The sequence below is a fragment of the Panulirus ornatus genome, chromosome 1 (genome assembly GCF_036320965.1).
Source record: "Panulirus ornatus isolate Po-2019 chromosome 1, ASM3632096v1, whole genome shotgun sequence".
NCBI classification, from domain to species: Eukaryota; Metazoa; Arthropoda; class Malacostraca; order Decapoda; family Palinuridae; genus Panulirus; species Panulirus ornatus.
Window position 1 is genome coordinate 80,348,755 of NC_092224.1, and position 23,498 is coordinate 80,372,252.

Sequence of the window (23,498 nt, forward strand, 5' to 3'; positions counted from 1 at the left end):
ATAAATGATATTGATGATGGGCTGCATTGCAAGATATCAATATTCGCAGATGATACTCAGTTGGGAAATAGATCTAACACAGAAGTTGAAACTTTGTAACTTTAAAAACTGATGGACAAGGGCTCATAGGTGTATTATGAATTTCACTATCGATACGACTGTATTATAGCTTGTCTTTCTTATAACTGCTTCCCTTTTTCACCGGGAGTGCGAGGAGCCTTAGGGCCTTCCTATCACCCTCAACTACATCGGTATATTGTAGGCCAGTGCCCGTTCTGTGCTTACCTATGGCAACCCCCTGACTATGTGCCCTACACCAACGGTAATGGAAACTTGGACAAATATAACATTCTTAACTAACCACCACACAGTTGTCTGTGTGTAACTCTGCTGAATTTCTTACTCACTGTCTGTCCTGTACCTTGTACACGTTGCGTTGGGATGTACTCTCGTCCCCTATCATGTTAATACCGACGTCAGTATCACTACTATCCCTTGGGACCTTGATCCCCCCCGGACCACCTGTCACCCTCCTATATATTGTACCCACCATAAGCTTGCCTTCAGATGCCACGCCTGTTACGCAAACATCAACTTCATTATCACTGAAACACCTCGTATGATTAAACAAGGGAACTCTTAATGACAGCAGAGTTAAATGATGATACGAAGAGGTCATACCAATGTGTGTGGTAAACGAATATGTTCTGATGATTGCGAAGTTGGTTAAAGCTTATAATGTCTTTCTAGGGGTAATGGCTTTGATGGAGACTTATGCTGCTGGCTTCTAGTAAAGAGTAGAGGGTTTCAGTAATTGTTCTAAATAGGTCTCATGAAATTCTTTCGGTAAGGAATGCAACAGACAGGGAAATTCTTAGAGAAGCAGTTTTAGATGACCCACAAGGACCATTCCCCATCGCCACCCCCTCCTCCAAACAACCCAGGGACAACTCCCCCCCTCCTCCCTCCCTACCTCCTCTCCAACCCTAAACCGTACAACAATGCCAGTGGTTACGTGCCACATTGTCGTACGGCACCGTGGTCACCTAAGTTCAAAAGCGTGAGGGTAATGACCTGTTTTCTTGTAGCCGAGGAAATGTCTCAAATATTGAAGATTCGTTGTTTGACCTGTTGAACATGACTGATGCTGGGGGGGTTGTTGGTGTTGGTGTGTGTGTGGGTGTAGTGGGCGGCAAGGGTGGGCGTGGGGATGTTCCTCAGGAGAGGAGGAGTGCGATAGGGAGCCGGGCTCAGTACGGATTGGTTAGCCGGCGCGGGCACACGGGTCCCCAGGGTCCGACGGCACACCAGCAGCAGCCCCCGAAGCCGCGCTGCCCACGGGTCGCTGCCACCCTCACCATGGGGCGGGTCCCACCCCCGCTGCCCGCCGCCCTCCTGCTCCTGCTGCTGCTGCTGCTCTCCCCAGCCTTCGCACCCTGGGCAGCAGCTGAGCCTGATCCCAAACCCAAGCCACAGGGAGCATACTACGATACTTATGATGGTGAGTACCCTACTACACTCCCACGCCCCTCTCACTCTACTCTCACACACCCACGCCCTCTTACTTTACACTCTCTCAACCACGCCCTCTCATTCTACACTCCAACCACCACACCCTCTCATTCCACACTCTCACCACAACCACCACCACCACCACACCGTCTCAATTTACACCCTGCTGCACCCACCAATACACTCACCATCACCGGGCTGTTATAGATCCAAGTCCTCCCTCCTGGTACACTTAACCTACGACCGCACTAATACACCAGACCACTGTTCCACTAACACACCAGATCACCGTATTATGACCATACCAGACCACTATTCCATTACCACGTCTGTCAGCTGTTCCATGACTACAACACCTATTTTTTCCAAGGCCACCAGAAAACTGTTCCATGAGCACACCTGACGGGCGTTCCACGACCACACCAGACCACTGTTCCATGACCACACCAGACCACTGTTCCATGACCACACCAGACCACTGTTCCATGACCACACCAGACCACTGTTCCATGACCACACCAGACCACTGTTCCATGACCACACCAGACCACTGTTCCATGACCACACCAGACCACTGTTCCATGACCACACCAGACCACTGTTCCATGACCACACCAGACCACTGTTCCATGACCATAACAGATAACTGTTTCATGACCATAACAGACAACTGTTCCATGACCATAACAAACAACTGTTCCATGACCATAATAGACAACTGTTCCATGACCATAACAGACAACTATTCCATGACCGCAATAGACAACTGTTCCATGACCATAACAAACAACTGTTCCATGACCATAATAGACAACTGTTCCATGACCATAACAGACAACTGTTCCATTACCGCACTGGCACATGGGACAAATATTCCATGACGACACCAGACCACTGTCCCATGACCACAAGCAAACCACTGTTCCATGACCACACCAGACAACTGTTCCATGACCACCCCAACCACTGTTCCATGACCATAAGCAGACCACTGTTCCATGACCACAACAGACAACTGTCCCATGACCACACCAGACCACTGTTCCATGACCACAACAGACCACTGTTCCATGACCACACCAGACCACTGTTCCATGACCACACCAGACCACTGTTCCATGACCACACTAGACCACTGTTCCATGACCACACCAGACAACTGTTCCATGACCACACTAGACCATTGTTCCATGACCACACCAGACAACTGTTCCATGACCACCCCAACCACTTTTCCATGACCACAAGCAGACCACTGTTCCATGACCACACCAGACAACTGTTCCATGACCACACCAGACAACTGTTCCATGACCACACCAGACCACTGTTCCATGACCACACCAGACAACTGTTCCATGACCACACCAGACCACTGTTCCATGACCACACCAGACAACTGTTCCATGACCACACCAAACCACTGTTCCATGACCACACCAGACACTGTTCCATGACCACACCAGACAACTGTTCCATGACCACACCAGACCACTGTTCCATGACCACACCAGACAACTGTTCCATGACCACACCAGACCACTGTTCCATGACCACACCAGACCACTGTTCCATGTCCACACCAAACCACTGTTCCATGACCACACCAGACCACTGTTCCATGACCACACCAGACCACTGTTCCATGTCCTCACCAGACCACTGTTCCATGACCACACCAGACAACTGTTCCATGTCCACACCAGACCACTGTTCCATGACCACACCAGACAACTGTTCCATGACCACACCAAACCACTGTTCCATGTCCTCACCAGACCACTGTTCCATGACCACACCAGACAACTGTTCCATGTCCACACCAGACAACTGTTCCATGACCACACCAGACAACTGTTCCATGACCACATCAGATCACTGTTTAATGTCCTCACCAATCAACTGTTCCATGACCATAGCAGACCACTGTTCCATGACTACACAAGACAACTGTTCCACGACCACACTAGACAACTGTTACATAACTTTATCAGACCACTGTTCCATAACCACACCAAACCACTGTTTCATGACCATACCGGACCACTGTTTCATGACCACACCAGACTACCGTTCCACGACCACACCAGACAACTATTCCATAACTATACTAGACCACTGTTTCATGACCACACTAGAATGCTGTTCCATGACCATACCAGACTTCTGTTCCATGACCACAAGCAGACCACTACACTAGACATCTGTTCCATGACTTCGATAGACAAATGTCCTATGACCATACAAGAGAAGTATTCCATGAACTTTTCCATGACTACACTCAGAGAAAACAACAAACTGCTTCTCTCCACCACATGGAAATAATTGTCTCACTTCTACACTGTTACAATTGTCTCTTTATCATTAGGTCTCACCTCTAACCATCAGGACATCAATACCACATATCTCTCACCATCAGGAACACATCCCTCTCAACCATTCCACACATTCCTCTACATCTTCAAAACAACCACATATCCTACTCATCATCGATGTATTAACTGCACAATTTTCACCGTCGCTGTATTAAAAGCACGCTCCTCACATCATAAAGAACACACGCATTTCACTATTGATACACGAATAACACGCTTCTCATCATCGGTACATCAATTTTACACAAGTCTCACCATTAACACATCAGCAACCCCGCTTGATATCAGTACATCAATCACATACCGCTCAGTATCTGTAACGCAATACTACACACCATCATCACGTCAATAACACGCTGCTCTCACCATCAGTATATCAGTAACACAAAACTCTCACCATCACCGTATCAATATCACACAACTCTCACCATCACTGTATCAGTAACACACACCTCTCACCATCAGTACATTGATAACACACTGCTCTCACCATCAGTACATCAGTAACACACACCTCTCACCATCAGTACATCAGTAACACACACCTCTCACCATCAGTATATCAGTAACACACAACTCTCATCATCACGGTATCAATAACACACACCTCTCACCATTAGTGACACATGTTTCTAAGTCATCAGCGCACATACACACTCAGTGTTAGGTCCACTGTCCCCCTGCAGCAACGCTCACTCCAAACATCGCAGATCTTCCTCCTCTCACTGCCAAATGGCTGGGTCTTCCATCAAACATCACCAAGCATCTGACGATACATTTTCTATCATAGCTCACACTATGGACCAACTGTCGATATGTTGAGGGCAATGACTTAACTATTCTATCGGCAAGTTTTCTTGGAAATGTAATATCCTGATAGATGATGAATATGAGCAGGGGAAAAATCTAATCTCCAACGGCTCGTATTCTATTATTATATTCTACCACTGGAAAGAAACGCTGGACTCCATGAATACTTCAGACTAAATACATATTCCTGTCAACTATAAACTTTACTACAAACATACTTCTGCACAAAACACTAGAATGAATGTCTATATAGTAAGCTACTGTTTGCATACAATAAATATTCAAATAGATTGTGCTTGTTAAAAAATCTTAAAAGATGATAATTTAATCTTAGTTACTCTATATTCTACAACGCTAGAAGATACTTCTTAAGTTTAAGGATTATTCTCTTTCTCTACTTTAAACAGCTATAAAGTATAAAAGTTGTAGCTTATTTTTCAAACCTCATCTAAATCCGTGGTGCTAGACGCAGTTTCAACTGCAAAACGCCACAATAAACTTCTAAACCTTCAAAGTATTGCACATCAATTTAAACCACCATAAACCAATTTAAACTGTTCTGCCGCATGCCAGTCTAAATCACTTTGCTTGACCCAAAATATATTCTCAATCATGTTATTTGAACCTCTCAACACAAGGTCGAGTTATAGGCTATTCGAGGAGATACGGTGCTGTTCAAGACACTCATTTATTCCACAGACGTTGCTGTAAATGTGCGAGACTACGATGTTGGTAGTTCTATGGAAGAGCAGTTTGCATTTGGACAAAATGTTGATTCAGACTGTTCTCCCAGTTTTGATTAGTGGATTATGCAGCAAGACAATCAGTCGGTTTGCATGTTCCACGGGACACATTCTAGACACAGATTGTTGATATTCCTGAAAATCAACTTACGTTCTCCAACAGTATTTCAGTCTAAACCATCCACCCAAAATTGAAGTTATTACGAAAGTGAGAGTTTTCTGAAATCTCATAATTCAGACTAGAGACAAATTCGAAGTTTTCTACAAAGCGTAGAGGAAAATGCATCCACATTGCTGAATATTAATGTTTAACGCAACGCCTCTCACTCGCGCCAGCTGCTGCCAACCCAACACGGCCTTAACGCCATCATCACAAAACACCCCTAACCGTCTCGGTTTCCACACACCTAAAAAGAAAATCTAATATTTTTTTTCCAGATCCAGGTGGCTAAATATCAAGCTATGAATATCTGTCTTAATTAGCGGCTGAAGGGATGAGTTTAAGAAGCTAAAGGAATTTGGGAATTCTGTAAAGTTCTTGGGAGAATGGCTAGGAAGAGAAAGAAAAAGAGAAGGAAAGGAATATGGTAAAAGGCTTGGTGTTCTAAAAGGAGTTTTGTATGAGGTTGTCTGGTGTGACAGTGGTGCTAGCTGGCATAAGAATCATATTTGTGTGTGTGTGTGTGTGCATCCCCGAAAAACAAATAGCTGCGTCAGGAGAGATTTTTTTCCTTTTTAGTTTACCCAAGATACTTATTATTCATTCAAGAGGAATGTCAGTCACCTCAACTTCAGACACACCATAAAAGCCTTCATTCTTTATACAAGGAAAAGTCAACGACCATGTTTACCCTCATGGCTCTGTTTCATGGATGCCATAATCACACCAGAATCGAAACTGCAAAATTGTAGTTTACCATCGAGTAAGGAGGTCTCGTCCTTTATATAAGATTATGAACTGACCAGCTCATCCTTATGATGATGTGGTTCGCAGTCCTCTGCTTCGCAAGCCTTTGGCAACTGTTTCATTTCTGTGTTCTTTTAGTATCTATTTTTCACGGCGTCACCGACAATTTCTGCACCAACAAAATTCCAACGGAGAGTACAGTTCAAGATATATACATATATATACGCCCACAAACGAAAGTCAACAAGATGAAAATATACAACACTTCACGCACGGCAGATATTGATATAAATCCGTTAAACTGTACAACAGAAGAAGTAAAAAAAATTCCACTTAACCTTTTAAAGACAGTCTTAAAGCGTGGGTGACGTGTTGTGAGGGGAGAGAGAGCTGTGAGGATTAAGTGGCATGTGTGGGTTAGAGGACACAAGGGCGTAGGTCATGGAGTGGAAGGGGAAGGCTTGGACCAGCACGCTGCTCCTGCGTCGCACTCAATTAAGACTGATGACTTGAGCATTCTCTCTCGAATCCTGGACACTACTACACATGCAGCTGTAAATGGCTGGGGCACTTTTTCTTTAAGCCAATATCCCTCCCCCTCTGACCCACTCGCCACACTGACGCGTGCCTGTGCTCGGGGCAACTGAAAAGTGACCCCAAGTCGTATTACGACTGACGACTCTTGAATTCTATCTTGAATCCTCGAGGACCCACGTGCAACGGTGAATAGCTACATCACTTCATGTTTAAGCCAATACTCCCTCGACTCCATTTGCTTCTCTGTTTAATGCACCAGCGAGACGCCATGCATAAACTGTTTATATTATTCATATCCTAATAAAACATGATACTTCATGAATATGTAGCTAATTATGAAAGGCGTTTGTGTTTGCCTGCTGCTCATTTTCGAACAGAATCATTCACAAATTGGTCAACTTTTGTGCATGTATACAAGGAATATAGTTAATCATTAAGTTAAATTGTTATGAAAAAGAAAAAAGAAAAAAAAACATTGTCATAGTAAGATGATAAACAGGAGATAAACGTTAATTGGTATAAGCTTCAGCCATGGACGAGAACCCAGAGATGAATGTATCAGTTACATAATTGCCAGCAGAGCTGCTTGCTGTCATCAACTTTTAGTTGTGTATTTCCTGAATATCGAACTAATAGGGTCATTATTCCGTTTATGTATTTATTTTCCTGTATCTGGAGAAACCAGATACTTGTGCCTTAATTAAAAATATTATCATTAGATATATACTCACAAGTGGCGTGTGGTGTTCAATTTTGTGTTGTGTTGTGGTGTGGGATGTGGTGGGGAAGGCGGCTGTTATGACGGGGACTGCCTGCACAACGAGACCTTGTGCCTGGCTTGGTGGCCGCCCACGACCCCTCAGGCCGCCGCCCCCTTCTCCTCGTTCCCTCCCCTCACACCTCGCGCTCATAAGGATCAAACTTACCGGAGATCAGTTAGGATAGGCAGCTGTATCTGCGTGAGGCATAAGGGTAGAAAACAACCGAGACATTTGGATGGGTTTAGAAGCTATGTCCCCTCGGAGGTCTCCACCTCCTGCCACTCCTCTAGCACTTGGAGACACAGTCCCTGGGGCTATTGCTCCTCCTTGAGGGAGGGACATGAACCCAAGGAGACGTGGCACCCGCCTTCATGTGACCTTTCACGAGTTAGGGCGCGTCGGGCAGCGCGTGGTGTTTGTTTGGCATCGTTTAATCCATGAGGTTGGAGTCGGGCCGACAAGGCCGCGGGGATCAACTGTACCAAGCCTAGCAAAGCGGCTCTCTGTTGATGCCTTAACTATTTGCCTTTCTGGATATCTTTATTCATTTTTGGAGGTTCATGCCTGAGGTAGTTTTCCCAGACATCTTTAACAGTACAATGATGGACAAAAGTTTTGTTTCTATAAAGGTATCTGGTGTTCAGAATTATGATGTAGTAGAGCGTTGAGTAAACTCAAAATGTCAACGATACGTCGAGGATGACGTTCCAGTTAGAGACTTTAATACTACAGGGAAAACAATCCAAATCAAAGACGATACAGGCCTCGAGAATATTCATTTCGTTAATGATATATATATATATATATATATATTATATATATATATATATATATATATATATATATATATATATATATATATATATATATATATATGAGAGCTTTGGGTCCAATATGGGTATAATTCGTGCTATTGTTAGCGAGGTCTTCCTTGTATACTTTCGTTTTGCAAATGTCAATTCTCGTATACATCAAAACATGTAATGTTAAGTTAGGTTAATAGTCGTGTATCATACCAAAGCAATGTCGGGGGGAGGGAGGGGGGGAATAGAGCGGTCACTAAAGTATCAATTCGTTGTCGTTGAACAAGCAACGGTCTGTTGGTTGGCCTTCAGACAAATGATAGTCAGTGGGCGGCGGCAACCTGCAGTCTGTCTCTGTCTGGCAGGCAATTGCGGCGTGTGTCACTTATTTTCTTGCCCGCTACGTTACCTCATTGACATAAATGAGTCGTGCGGTTGTATTGTGTCTAGTATGTCCTGAGACTTGAAGGGTATTACAGGCTAGTTGCTAGGAACAAGATAAATGTGACTTTTTTTTTTTTTTTTTTTTTGCTTTCGCCAGGGTTCAAACGTCTGGAGACATCGGTCTGTGCAGGCCACTTTGATGCACCGATTTGCAAAGACGATTTTAGATAGAGATAGATGTATGTGGAGGATCATCGTAAATTCAAGTCACCATGGAAGACCAACTCATGGCTTGATGTCATTCGAGTTCAAAAAAAAAAAAAAAAAACGGGGAAAAAACAACTTGGAGCTGTTCATGACTGCTGTGAGTGGCCAACCAGGCGGGACAAGTGTGGTGGATAGGATGACCTCAGCTCCAATCCGGATTAAGTACACGATCGAGTGTCTTGCAAGCGATATACAAACTCTGGTTTTCTTGTTTGCTTTTGACTCGGTTTACGTCTCCTCGTCTGGTCTACTGTGGCACCGTCTTGGACTCGCATCTGTCTATACCAAAACCTTGATCTATGATTGATTCTTCAGTGGTCTTTGCACGTGTGTGTGTGTGTGTGTGTGTGTGTGTGTGTGTTTGATCAGTGTGGGGAGCTATGCCACCACCCACCACTTAGAGCCGTCACCACCAACCAGTAGGTCCCCAGACGTCTGCCTCGCCTCCACCCTCGTCACTGAATCTCTCTCTCTCTCTCTCTCTCTCTCTCTCTCTCTCTCTCTCTCTCTCTCTCTCTCTCTCTCTCTCTCTCTCTCTCTCTCTCTCATCAGACAACATACTTGAGTTGTTTTCTATCTTTATCTACATCATACCATAATTATTCACGTTTTCTGATATTTCGTCTCTGTCTTTAGATTCTGTCCTTTTGCACGGGTCCCGGTATATGTACTCCAACTCCCCCACCTCACTTCTTCCTTAAGTCAAATCCTTCTTTTGTGAGTTACCGTTTCTCCTTCTTCAACGCCACCTCTCAAGCCTAGAGATTTACAGTTCTCTCTTATGAAGTTATAAATTCGCATGATCGTAACTCTCGAACGACACAAACGTTCGTCTTTGTTAACCTGAGTCGTCCCCCTTAGGGGAGGGGGTGTTGGGGTAGGGGTGGGTTGGACGCGAGCGCCAATTTGGCGTTAATTCTCCATTGTAATGTAAAGGCCAAGGTTGACATTCTTTGAAGTTGTGGTCGTAACTACGGTGGCTGTGTGTCGTTACTCGTACCACGATCTCTAGCATACTTAAGAAATATTACGTTGCGATTTTCTTCTTGATATTGTTTGTGTTAGGCTTCCTATTGCCCTCACAGTAACAAAAATAGTTGATGCTCTCGAGACACCATTTTCTTACACTTGGTTCTCCTCCGTTTTCTCTTTTCAGGTTTTTTTTCTTTGTAGTAAACAATGTCTGTTTATGGATCTTCTCTCATTTCTTAAATTTGCCTCGACCTTTACTGTGTTTAATGTCACTTGAGTCACTCTTAGACGTAGTCTCCCCCCCCCCCTCTCTCTCTCTCCCTGGTTATCATCCTCTCTCTCCTTGATTATCATCCTCTCCCTGGTTATCATCCTCTCTCTCTCTGGTTAGCATCTCCCTCCCTCTCAATGGTGATCCTCCCCTACTCTCTCTCCCACTTGTGATACGCTCTTTTTCTCACTGAAGCTTATCTCCCCCCCCCCCTCTCACTAGGTTTTCCCTCAACTACTACTACTACTACTACTACTACTACTACTACTACTACACTACTTCTACTACTATTGCTGCTGCTGCTGCTGTTTTCGTGACTACAGCTTGAATACTGTAACTACATGGGCCACCACTACTACGACTACTACTACTGCCACCAATAATACTACTGACATCACACATCTTTTATGACTACAACTCCGTTGATTCCAGAAGCTACAGCTACAACTACTGTTGTTACTGCTTACAACCTCCTACAACTTTAATCAATTATATTACCGTTCTTCTGTTTCTGCTGCCTCGCTCCTCGCTCGTCTGTTGCTCTGTATCTTTCTCCTGCCCTCCCGGGTTAGTGGAGCGAGAGACTTGCCCCAGCGTCCCATACCAGAGCAGTTAAGCATGATGTGTGTGTGTGTATGTGACTTATTGCTGTGGTGCCCCCGCCTCCCCCCGCACACATGCATACAAGAGATGGGGCCCGACGAGTGTAGAACTCCCCTCCCCATGTCGTCCAGAATAAGTATCAACCAATAGGTCATTACACATGTAATCTTGCTTGCTTGCTTGCGTCTGGTCCTTCACACGTACCGCTAGTCACTCTAGTGTATATGATATATGATCATATGGGAATGGGACAGAATTATAGGAGGTATGATGGTCCATGACGAGGTTATCAGCCAACACTGTCTTTAAATCACGGCCGAAACCGAAATATCAAAAGCAGATGGCTCCCAGAGAGACCTCCCTTGGAGACAGTTGAAGAATTGTATAAAATACATTGAATAATGAAACATGGACAACCCAGTCTAGCCCTTACATGGCTGCCTTGGTAAAGTAACAACGTACCTGTCTTGTCGCAGATCATGTCGACACCCTGTGAGGCCATCACTCCACTAACTTAGTTGATGTCTTCCCCCCTCCCACTCCTCTCTCTCTCTCTCTCTCTCTCTCTCTCTCTCTCTCTCTCTCTCTCTCTCTCTCTCTCTCTCTCTCTCTCTCTCTCTCTCTCTCTCTCTCTCTCTCCTCCAACACCCCCAACCCCCCCAACTCTCCCGCCGCCAACAACCTCCACTCACTCACACGTGTTACAGGCCCGCATACCCACCACCTCCACCCCCAGTCCGCGTCTTCTGGCACTGCTGTTGTTGTTAATGATGTTTGGCTACGTGACATGTACGTCCTGACCCTGAGCGCCGTACATTGCCCTAGTCTGTGTACGTCCGTTGGATAACATGCGTCCGTGGTGTTGGCAACATATGTCCGTGATGTATGCTACATGCGTCCGTGGTGTTGGCTGCATGCGTCCATTATGTCAGTTACATGTGTCCGCTGTCGGTTACATGCGTTCCTTTCGTCAGCTACATGCATCCATTGTGTCAGCCATAATACCTCTGTTTCGTCAGTTACATGCGTCCGTTGCGTCAGCTTTGTGCGTCCGTTGTGCTAGCTATGTGAGTCCGTTGTCAGCGACATGCGTCCGTTGCGTCAGTGACATGTGTCCGCATGTTAGCGACACAACAATGGATAGGTCTATTGACACGCCTTGCAGACGTTTGCTGAGGCACAGACGTCCACTGACTAATAACGTGGACACAGATTTCTTTTTCTCTGTCAACACGAGCAGCAAGAACATGCGGGATCACACACACACACACACACACACACACACACACACACACACACACACACACACACACACATATATATATATATATATATATATATATATATATATATATATATATATATATATATATATATATATATATATATATATATATAATATGTGTGTGTGTGTGTGTGTGTGTGTGTGTGTGTGTGTGTGTGTGTGTGTGTGTAAATTGTTCCACATCTTTTGTACAATATTTTTGGTTCGCATCAATATCGTAGACAACTGATAAAGGAACCGAGCCGAAGGGTTTGGCTATACCTTACATGGTTGACCCATCGAAAATATTCAGCTCAAGGGTATCAACTTCTCTTGATATATGAAGGGAATCCCAAAAGCCTTTCCAATAAATGTTAGCTGATAGTTTGGTTCGGAGATGAAGTACTTTGTGTGTTCATTCGTATCCATATTAGATTATCAGACCCACAAGTCTGTTGGTGGTAATGAATTGCTAGATATATGACAGTATGATTACTATGATATTCTTATCGTTATCATAAGAAGTAAAACAAATGTTTTGAGAAGATTGGAGTCACTGCCATTGTAATTTAAAGAGTATCCCTTGCAAGATTTTTAGTTTTCTTTGATGCATCTTTTTTTTTCCATCGTCTGACATAAACAAACCAACAAAAACTTTCATGGCGATATTTACTTCAAAATGTTATTTAAAAGAGCGATGCATAAAACTGTTTGTTTGTCCTGAAGAAATCAAATATTATTGTGTTCATATCTGTAGATAACTCCGCCAGTTCTTCAAGTGTGTGTGTGTGTGTGTGTGTGTAAGCAGACGCACGCTCAAGAGCGTTGGAGTAACTGCCTTAATACTGTTTGACGTAGAAAAATGAATATAGCATTGTAAGCTCCTTCCTATTGTGTGAGCGATGGCTCAGTAGATGATGATACAGAGTGCACAAGCGGCCCAGGAACAATGTTGTGTCGACCATATGTTGTGTGGGCTAGAATGTAACCCTAGAGGTAAGGTCTACTGCTGTACGATGGAGACAAATGCTTCGGCATGCGCTAAGCGAGGTAATGTTATAGTTACACAAAAAGACAGGGCATCCGGAGCACTGTCACATTCACTTCACTCTTCCTCTCACCCAGAACTTCCGTCTCATGCACCCTTCCTTTCCCCTTTCCCTGTCTCCCCACTTGCCTTCCCCACACCCTAGCCCCTCTCCTCTCACCCACGCCCCCAACTTCTCCACCAGCAGCCCCACCCTGTAGCAGCTGGGGCAGCTGGCAGGTGGGTGGGGGAGTATACTGGGCGTTGAGTGTGGCGAGACGGGATCTCATGTCTGGCGACCTCCCCCACGGTCATTTACACTGGCCACCATTCCTGCCACCACTCGCCAGATTCCTCAACAACTACTTAAACCAACAGTTTTAGTTAAGATAGTTAAACTAGAATCAGTACTATACCAAGAAGTTACAGAAATCATTGTCTGGTTTATATAGCCTGTGTCTATGGTACCTGATATGGTGATCAACTGTTAGAGATCATTATTAAGCCAGATCTGAAACATAAAATGACACAAAATGTTTCGTTTATTTGCGTTTTCATGCCTATCGACTACCAGGGCCATTAAGGCAAAGTCAAGTTATGGAAAACAATCGAAAAGTCTTGAACACCTTCAGGTCTTCAAGATCATTCTAAGGCAAGATATACTCTGTTATGTGGCCCATATGGAAAAAAAAAATAGTTACTAACGCTTTTTTGTATATAATCATATTTTGTTGATATGTATTTAACGATGGACTTTTGAGATTTAAGGTAAAATTCTCTTGTCTAATAGGTTGTATTTGCAAGTTATGGGGTCAATATTTTTCGTTTTGATTATTGTTAGATGTATGAGTTTTGTTATCAAGTTTTATCATTTGAAGGGTAAAAAGGGCAAACGAAAAGATGGGAAAACAATAGCCAAAGAACTCTATGAAAAGTTGCAAAACTTTTCTTTTCAAAAAGGAGGGTAGGTCATATTTGTAAGGAATGACGTGAAGAAGAAAAGACCCTCCTGGTAACTGATTAGAAATGAACATCACAATGACGAGACGTTCAGTTGGCATCAAGCAAACAGTATTGCATGACGCAATTGATTGCCGAATCCTGCCTGGCTTGGCTAATGGTGGGATGATCAAGCAGCCAGCAAAGGAAATAGAAATAGAAGTAATGTTACTAAAGCGAGAGAGAAAAAGAATCGTTGCGTTGGGACTGAGCGAAGTTTTGAAAACATTCTGAGAGCGTTGACGAGTTCAATTACTGCACTCTCAACTGTCAAGTATGTATGTAGAGCTAGATTCTCTCCAGATCTGAGTGCGGTATTTCATACAAGGACGATGCAGTCTTTTCTAGTGTCGCAGTAATTGTTTAAAATAGAACGTGTCATCAGAACAGGCTTCCTTGTTCTTAGAAACACTCAACTACATGTTCAGCTGGGGATTTTACGGTGTAAACTGGATGCTACGGTATATATATATATATATATATATATATATATATATATATATATATATATATATATATATATATATATATATATATATGTCTTCTGTATCGACTGTTTTCATACAAGAAAAAAATGACAACAAAAAAGTTCCAGTGTCGAAGTAAATTTTTTTTGTATAGAAAAGTGTAATGAACTGAGTGTGACTGACGAGGGAGAACACCGACCTAGCCATGGAGATCTCAATGACCATTTCGGAAAATCATGACTTTTAGAAGCAAAGAATTGTAGTCTCCCTTAGAGCTAGTTCTTAGACGAGAGTGTACTCCCAATGATCCAGCCTCGCCAAAGTAGGCGGAGTCTGGTAAGTATTTATATTATGTCTTTCGGGTGGTGGATGTTGTTTGACATTGACTGCAGTAATGATCTTAGGGGTTCATACGTCAAAAGCCCGGATAAAAGAGTCAGCCACCCAAACGTGATTATCAATTTTGAATTGAACATTTCTCACTAATTTATGAAATTATTGGGTTTCTTTTAATTTAGTGTGTGAGAAGTCTTAGAAAGCTGGCAACGTTTGGGAGTATGATTATCGGAGACTAAATATTTCTGTTATCTTTATTTTAGCTGGATAAACATATTTGTCAAGATGAGCCGAGCATTAGGTCTGGGCAGTATTGTCCTAAACGCTTCCCCTTAAATATCGTTCATATTTACTCGTCTGACGTCCGTTGATATCAACAGAAAACGTTATTCTATAACCCATAGAATAATTTGGCCATGTTAATGGGCCAGAGCTTTTGCCGATGTATGAGCGTTAGATCCTTCGTATGCTTTATTGAAACTATGCAAAAGTCTGATCCATTAACATCTAATTCCCAGACAGGCGATAGAGACCGTTGTTCGATAACGTTATGTACTAACAAAAAACGGGGCAGCCACATAGATATCCTCGAACCTTTCGTGGACTGTGGCTGCTATCCACCAGGCAGGTGAACAAACTCACCAAGTGTTGTAACTTCCTCTGCTACTTGGTGGGACCTTCCCTGTTGCCTGGTGCGGCCACTTTTCCCTGTCGATCTCGCTTTTGCTCTGACTCCCTCCCCTCCCCTCGAGGCACTCAAAGAGAGGCATTACAGACGGGCCCTGGCACTCAGGGACACAGCCAGACCAACAAAAGACAGAGTAATTGCTGTGAGGCACAAAGATTTATTACCAGTGTGAGAGCAAGTTAGTTTAGGTTCATTAATGGTTTAGCTAGGGTGTACGTTAGCTCAGTTGACACAGAAAGTTTAGATTGGTGACATTGATTGGGCTTGGTTCGTTGGTTTTTAGGGTATGTTGGTTTCATTTCGTTGGTTTTAGGATACGTTGTTTTCGTAAGCTGGGTTTCTTGAATAAGATTAAGTTTCTGCGGTTTAGGTCAGACGTGCTTATGTCAGAAAGGCTGTTGGAAAAGCATTTTTTTTTTCATATATGTTTACAGTCTGCCCCTCGATATTGTGACCGCTTGATGGCAACACTGAAGGCGCTTAAGCTATGGCCCTCCTGAAGAAAAACGGCTAAATAAAAGCGAAAACAATAGCCAGTTTCATTTAGAGAACCACTGTAACTTCTTCACCGTAATAATGGTGTCCTTAACACATTGAACATAAGGGTACGATCCCTGAGCACACCGGTGCGACCCATTGGTAACCTCTCAGAATATGTTTAACCCTTTTGAGCACGATCGTTGAACACGACGGCACGACGCTTGAGCACAACAGTACGACCCTAGGGTACGATACCCTGGTCTCAGACCTGATCCTTGCAGATCAGATCAAGGTCATGCACGGTGTCATACCCAAGGGTCATCCTCAAGGGCTATACTTATTGTTCAAGGGTCGTACCGTCCTATTCACGGAGTTTTAGAACGCCCTATAAATCACAGCACAAGTTTAATATTGTCGAGTTGCCAGATTCCAAAAATTGCGACATATTGTAACCACTAAGAGAACTCCGGCGTCTCCTCAGCTCTATTTACCAAGACCTGCTACAGCAGCCTAGCCAAAACATCATAAACATTCTTTAAGCAAATCTCCTCGAGTTACATTCCCTCTTTTAGCAGCGCAAGATTTTATCATCTCAACGACACCCTCAAGGCCCACAAGTTGCTGGCTGCAAGGGTAATAATTTCACTAAGAGCCGACTCTCAACTTCTATCAGGTTTTCAGAATCAACAAAGAACTCTTAATTCGAGAATAGAGAGAGGAGATATTGTGAAGAGGAGCGAGACAGAAGAGAAGTGGCCTTCTAAACACAGAGGAATCTCAACGAGCGTAGCAGACCAAGTTGATAAAAGGGTGGGGTCGGCCGGGACCCGCCCCCAGACCTCTCACTCCTCGAGTTAGCTTGACAGACACTATGTTCCTGACGTCATCATGGTTCTCTCTCCTGTTCCCCTCTACGCATTCCTTTCTTTTCGTATCGTTATCAGATACCAACGTCATCTCTCTTGCCCTTCCATCCCTTCCTATTCCGTATGTATCAAGTGTAACATGGGACGTCCCTCCCAGGCCGCCTGTCTGACTCCCACGCTCTGCCTGGTGCTAGGTTCGTCCTCTGCATCAGGGGTCGCAAGGACCAGCTCGGTGCCAGGCCAGACGTGACACGAGACATCCCCACACAACCTCGCCAAGTGAAGCACTACGTGTCACTGGCTGGTTATGTTTCTCAGGTTAATTCGTTGCGAGGAACTTTTAGGATCGCTTCCAGACCACCACCTCCTACTCGCCTTTCTTTCTTGAAGCCTCACACACGTTAAAGCCATCCGATGTAATATTACTCACGCGTCCCAAATTTTCAAAACACGTCGGCTGAGAACTGAAAATGAAAGTCTCTACTTTTGCGTAATTATATCAGTTCATGACTATAACTTTAGTATGTGCGTGCGTCTGGGACATGCAAGTGTGTTTTCCATGCCTTTTATCCCATTCCTCTCCTTTGTCGCAGCAGCATTCATGATATAAACATCCATTAGATACTCTAAGTAACAGACGCTACAGGCACTGGGATACCACTCTGTGGCTGCCGTGTGGGTGGGGTAGGAGTGCCACACTCAGAAAAAAAAAAGAGTGGTGCCTGGCTATGTCATCAGCCGCCCACACCCAAGGCGCACTGAGGAGCCAGGAAGTGCTGCCATCTGTTGAGGTGATTGGCAGCAGTTGGCGGCTCTGCGGATGTATCACGTGAAGATCGTCCCAGTTTAGCAAGTGATTATGTTCTTTGATTTCATACCCAGAAGACCTGATAGGGATGCAACGGTGCAACTTGAGAAATATTTTAAGAATTAAACATTTTCGTCTATTGAAATACAATTTTCAGTGAATGAAAATGGTGGGACTTAAGGGTATCCATTTGATATCTAGGAAACCACAATAACAAAATAGTTCTAGGAATAGTTTTGTTCAGTATTTCCTAATGAAATAGCAGGTGAACTTAATCGTAAGTACATGTAATTCGATGATATATCTTACTAAGCGTTTAGTGTCAGCTTGCCCATTACAGCTTAAAATGTTTATTCATGATTCACGGGAAAACGTATTGATATATTTTCTGATTATTGACAGTAGGATTCGGAGTTTTTTTTTTTTTTTTTTTTTTTTACATCGCCGTTTCTTGCGTTAGCGAATTAACGCCAGAAACATAAAAAAAAAAAAAAAGGCCGCATCCGCTCACATCCCTTCTTTAGCTGTCATGTGTAATATACCGAAACCACAGCTCCATGTAAATGATGTATAACTCGTCCAGACTTTAGATATGATGTTATTACGTTAGAAGTGATACTTTGTGGCAGTAATTATCTCTGGTCTGAGCTGAGTTATCCACTGTGTCATGATTTCCTCTGGACCTATATAACCCTTTTCGCTGGAAATTATTACAAAATTCAACTTCCAAAAATCTATGCAAAAAAAAAAAAATGACCCCCGCCCTTATTAAGTATAACTACCTCCCTATCATATGGAGTTCAGGGGGTGACTGCTATGGACTTTTGTTGAATATTTCAGTATTTTAAAGACTTCCTCCACTCAAAATGAATCCGAGCAGATAATGTTGTCTAGAACAATTTAGCCAACCGACTTCCACAGCTGCTACAACCTCGCACAAACATGTAACTAAGATCCCTTCCAGCTGTAACTAATTCAGGACGGGAGTTCTGAAGCGCAGCTTGATTACTGAGGCATCATATTTCTCGGATTTTGGGGTCTGCATTCTCAACGTCGCCAGTGAATGAGGGTCAGACGTCTGTCATAGACTCTGGATAATGTTCAGGATGACCGTGTTGTACCCTTAGCGTCCAGATGTGGTCAAGACATTAAAACACTATTCCTATGCTGACACCTAAATTTTTTTCAAGTTGAATGATTACATGTCGATGATTATTCTTCAGTTCGAAAGTTGACATTTTGAAACGCAATATTGACTTGGAATATCAGTGATATCAGGGAATATCCTCACTTGCCCCATTCTTTCTTCTTCCTTTTGGAAAATCAAAAATGAGAGGGAAGGATTTCCAGCCCCCTGATATATATATATATATATATATATATATATATATATATATATATATATATATATATATATATATATATATATATATCAAGTGTCGAAATGACGAAGCTTATGCTAGATTTTATGACAGAAAAAAGAACATTATAAAAGTACAAGGCTAGGAGCAACGACATTAGCTGGCGTCTCACAGACGACCTGGAAGTGTAAATGTGTTGACTGTGTCTAGCGGAGTGCGTTGAGTGTGTCCAGCTGAGTGAAGTTGATGGTTTGCTATCTTTAGTCCTTCAGCTCTTAGGTCCGGGATGTCGCACCCCGGATCCTATCCTTGACATCCACCCACCTTACACTCTTGGCTGCTTCAACATTCAAACACGATCCTCATGCACGTTCAACTGTACCACCATTTTATCTTCACACTCGCCTACCTCAGTTAATGTGTAGACCTGACACACACACATACACACACACACACACACACACACACACACACACACAGTCTTCCTCACATAAATAAACCATGAGTGTGATGGTGAGCGTAACACACCACAGGCTACCCTTCATATGCTGGCGATGTTTTGAAAACGGACCTGGGCCTTCGTCTGAACCCATCCTTCACCACGCATAAAAACACTGATACAATTCCCTCCATAAACATTTCAGAGGATTGCTGTAAACACATGTACAGATGTTTCTCCAGTAAAATTATCTTAGTTCAAGGAATAACATTAGTGCATCACTCTTAGTATAAAGTTACCAATATAGAAATAAACATGAACTGCACTTTACTAACACTAATACAGTTATCTTTTTTTTAATGATGTCCCCTCCCAAATAGATTTTAGAAAGTACTGTAGATATTTAGAGGATTAAGTGTTTAATGCTATCTCAAAGCGTAAAATGAGTCTTGATCATAAATGTAGATATTAGATTAGCTTCGTTGCATGAATTAAAAGTAGATAATAAAAAAGTAATGTTCTGAGCAATAAAAAATCTCTGACTACTAATTTATTTTCTGTATTATGTAAATCATTTATTGCATGGCCTTCACAGGATTATCTTTAAAACCTTCTGTCGTTGGAATCACGCCTTATTAATGCTTGTCCTTGTTGCATGGTAACTGGTGTCTGGAATCTTGAATAAGCTTCACCATTGTTTAGCCTCTGACTCTTTCATACCACTGCATACAACTTCCCCCAACATTTTGCATGCCGCACATGGCTGGCCTACAGAGGGCAAAATTTATTAAATTTTCAAGTATAAAAGTTTCTCAGTCCATGATATGGTATTTCTTCTTGTTGTATTTTGTTTCAATGGCTATAAATACAGTTGCTCGTATCATTAGACTATTGATATATTTTGTCTAAGATTGCAATATTTTCTGCACGGGTGGCGGCGGCCTAGCCTTTATGATACCTTGACGCGTCTCAGCTCGCAGGGCAGCACTCACTCAAGCCGTATATACCACAGAAAACGGTACTACAGAGACCGGCTTACAACACAGGGGTGCCGCGTACACACTTGCGGACCACTGGTCAGTGCGGTCCAACGTCTGGGCAAAGATGTAAAAGGGAAAGTTGTATGGAGAGTCAAGCTTATACACAGACACAGAACAATAGCATGTTCATCCATTCATTAGAAGTAGCATTCGATAATCTGCATGGTTGATACCAGTCATCCAAATTTTGTTAAAAATAATTGTTCTGCTGGGCAATGTTAGCTGAATACAGGAGAGACTGTCTGATCTATGGCGATGCTTGACATCCTCCTACGCAACGTTCCCTTTTTCTCTTTGCAGCAGACCAATATGAAGATTATTACGACTATAGTGAGGTAAATGATCTCGGAGAGGGAAGCACGGAGTGCGTGTTTGAGGGTCAGATGTACGCCGATGGGGAATCCTTCTCGCCTGATGACTGCACGCGATGTACCTGCGCCGGAGGCGAAGTCACTTGCGAACAAACGCCTTGTGACGAAAACTGCGCCGGCGTCCTGTGTCCGGAGATAGAGTGCGAGAATCAGTATATTCCCCTGGGGCAGTGCTGCCCAGTGTGTCCAGGTAGGTGAGGCCGCCGCCGCCGCCCCCCCCCAAAAAAAACTATCCCTCCACCCACTCACTGCCGACCATCCCACCTCTTCTTCCTACAGAATACGATGGCTACGACTATTATGATTATACTGAAATCCCTCCTTACGACATTTTCACTGAGGCCCCACCCTATGGCACAGAACCTCCCTATGTAGACTACGACAGCTATGATTACATTGAGCCTCCCACCACAACCACCACCACCACCACCTCCACCACCACCACAACTACCCCTCCTCCTCCTCCTCCTCCTCCCCCGAGAACCACCACCACCACCACCACCACCACAACTCCACCGCCGACTTCACGAACAGGGAGGCGACCCCCGACAAGTCGAAGACCTAATAGGCATCGGGCGACTGAACGCAGAGAAGAAGTTCCAGTGGCACGTGAAGGTATGGACACTACATGTTCGAGGGTCCGACAAACCACCCAGAACACAGTGAGACAGGGAATCATTACACTTATCCATTCCATATATATATATGTTTTCTTCACTTGCCTTCTCCTACTGGTGTTGGGAGGCCTTCTCAACACATATCCAGACGGTTATATGAATTAACCCTCCGCTGAGTTCGACCTGTCAGTACAGTCTTTACGATCTGGGTGTCTACCCCCTCAGGCACCTGGCTCTCCTGCCCCTCTCACTGCCTGGCACTCGCTCACATCTTGAGTGGCTGTCGACATACCTCCTCTTTTTCCTCCCTCAGTCCGAACTTCATCCGATAATTTCTTCGGAAATCCTTAACTCTTCCTCCTTGTACTTTTGAGTTGTTTTTCTGACTTTAAAACTCTGTCTCTTTATTTCGTTCGCATCTTTTCCGTGTGTTATGTCCTTCTTTCATCTTAAGCCTGTAATTTCTTCATCTCCCCACCCGAGCCATCATATGATGCTCGTGCCATCTTATCACGCTCCCACGGATCCCCCACGACTTCCCTAGTCCCCTCATGCTCCTTGTCACCCCTCATGATCCTCCCGACCCACCATGCTCCTCCTATCCACCATACTCCTCCACATCCACCATGCTCCTTCCGACCCATCATGCTCCTCCCATCCACCATGCTCCGCATAACCATCATGCTCTTCCCGTCGTCCCATCATGTCCCTCCTGATCCATCATGCACCTCCTCACCTATCATGCTCTTCCTGACCCATCTTGCTTCTCTCTATCGATTATGCTCCTCCTGACCAGTTATTCTCCAGACTCATCATGCTCCTCTTGACCCATCATGCTCCTCCTAAACGATCTTGTTTCTCCTAACCCATCATGCTAGTCCTGACTCGTCATGCTCATCCTTACCCCTCATGCTCCTGACTCATCATGCTCCTCCTGACCCATCATGCTCCTCCTAAGTCTTCATGCTCTGACCCATCACTGCTCCTCCCGACCAATCTTGCTCCTTCTGTCTCATCATGCTCCTGACCGATCTTGCTCCTCCTGGCTCATCATGCTCCTCCTGACCCACTGTGCTACTCCTGACCTATCATGCTCCTTCGAACTCATCATGCTCCTCCTAAACCATCATAATCCTTTTGACCCAACATGCTCCTGTGACTCATCATTCTACTCCTGACCCGTCATGATCCTCCGGACCCATCATGCTCCTCCCAGCCCTTCATGCTCCTCCTGATCGATCATCCTTCTGGCCCATCATGCTCCTCCTGATCCATCATTTTCCTCCTGACCGATCTTGCTTCTGACTCATCATGCTCCTGATCCATCGTGTTCCTCCTAATTGATCTTTCTTCCCCTGACCCGTCATGCGCCTCCTGACCCATCATGCTCCTCATGACTCATCATGCTTCTCACCCATCATGCTCCCCCTGACCCATCGTGCTCAGCCTGACCCGTCATGCTCATCCTGACCCATCATATTCCTCCTGACCTATCATGCTCCTCCTGACTTATCATGCTTCTGACCCATCATGCTCCCTCTGAACCATCATGCTCTTCCAAACCGATCCTGCTTCTCCTGACTCATCATGCTCCTCCTGACCGATCATGCTGCTTCTGACCCATCATGCTCCTCCCGACCCATAATGCTCCTCCCGAACCCATCATGCTTCTCCTGCCCCTTCCTACTCCTCCTGACCCATCATGCTCCTCCTGATCCATCATGCTCCTCCTGACTCATCATGCTTCTCCTCACCCATCATGCTCCCCCTGACCCATCATACTCCTCCTG

At 44.2% G+C, this 23,498-nt stretch overlaps 1 protein-coding gene across 2 annotated transcripts; it reads left to right on the forward strand.

Moving 5' to 3' along the window:
- The first annotated feature begins 1,122 nt into the window (after nucleotides 1–1,122).
- Nucleotides 1,123–21,535, forward strand: LOC139750166 (uncharacterized). 2 transcript variants are annotated; one of them, XM_071664533.1, is made up of 2 exons: nucleotides 1,123–1,501; nucleotides 21,021–21,535. In XM_071664533.1, the coding sequence occupies exons 1-2, from the start codon at nucleotides 1,138–1,140 to the stop codon at nucleotides 21,287–21,289; spliced, it is 633 nt and encodes a 210-aa protein (XP_071520634.1). In that variant the 5' UTR covers nucleotides 1,123–1,137; the 3' UTR covers nucleotides 21,290–21,535. The 2 variants fall into 2 exon arrangements, 1 of the variants encoding a protein (XP_071520634.1); XR_011713092.1 differs by having other exon boundaries at nucleotides 1,359–1,501; nucleotides 21,371–21,535.
- Nucleotides 21,536–23,498: the final 1,963 nt, after the last annotated feature.

Bases quoted from the DNA above. Each gene is read 5' to 3' on its own strand.
- LOC139750166 (XM_071664533.1), top strand. From the start codon at position 1,138: ATGACTGATGCTGGGGGGGTTGTTGGTGTTGGTGTGTGTGTGGGTGTA. The intron at 1,502-21,020 runs GTGAGTACCCTA...TTCTCTTTGCAG, and splicing joins ATACTACGATACTTATGATG to CAGACCAATATGAAGATTAT.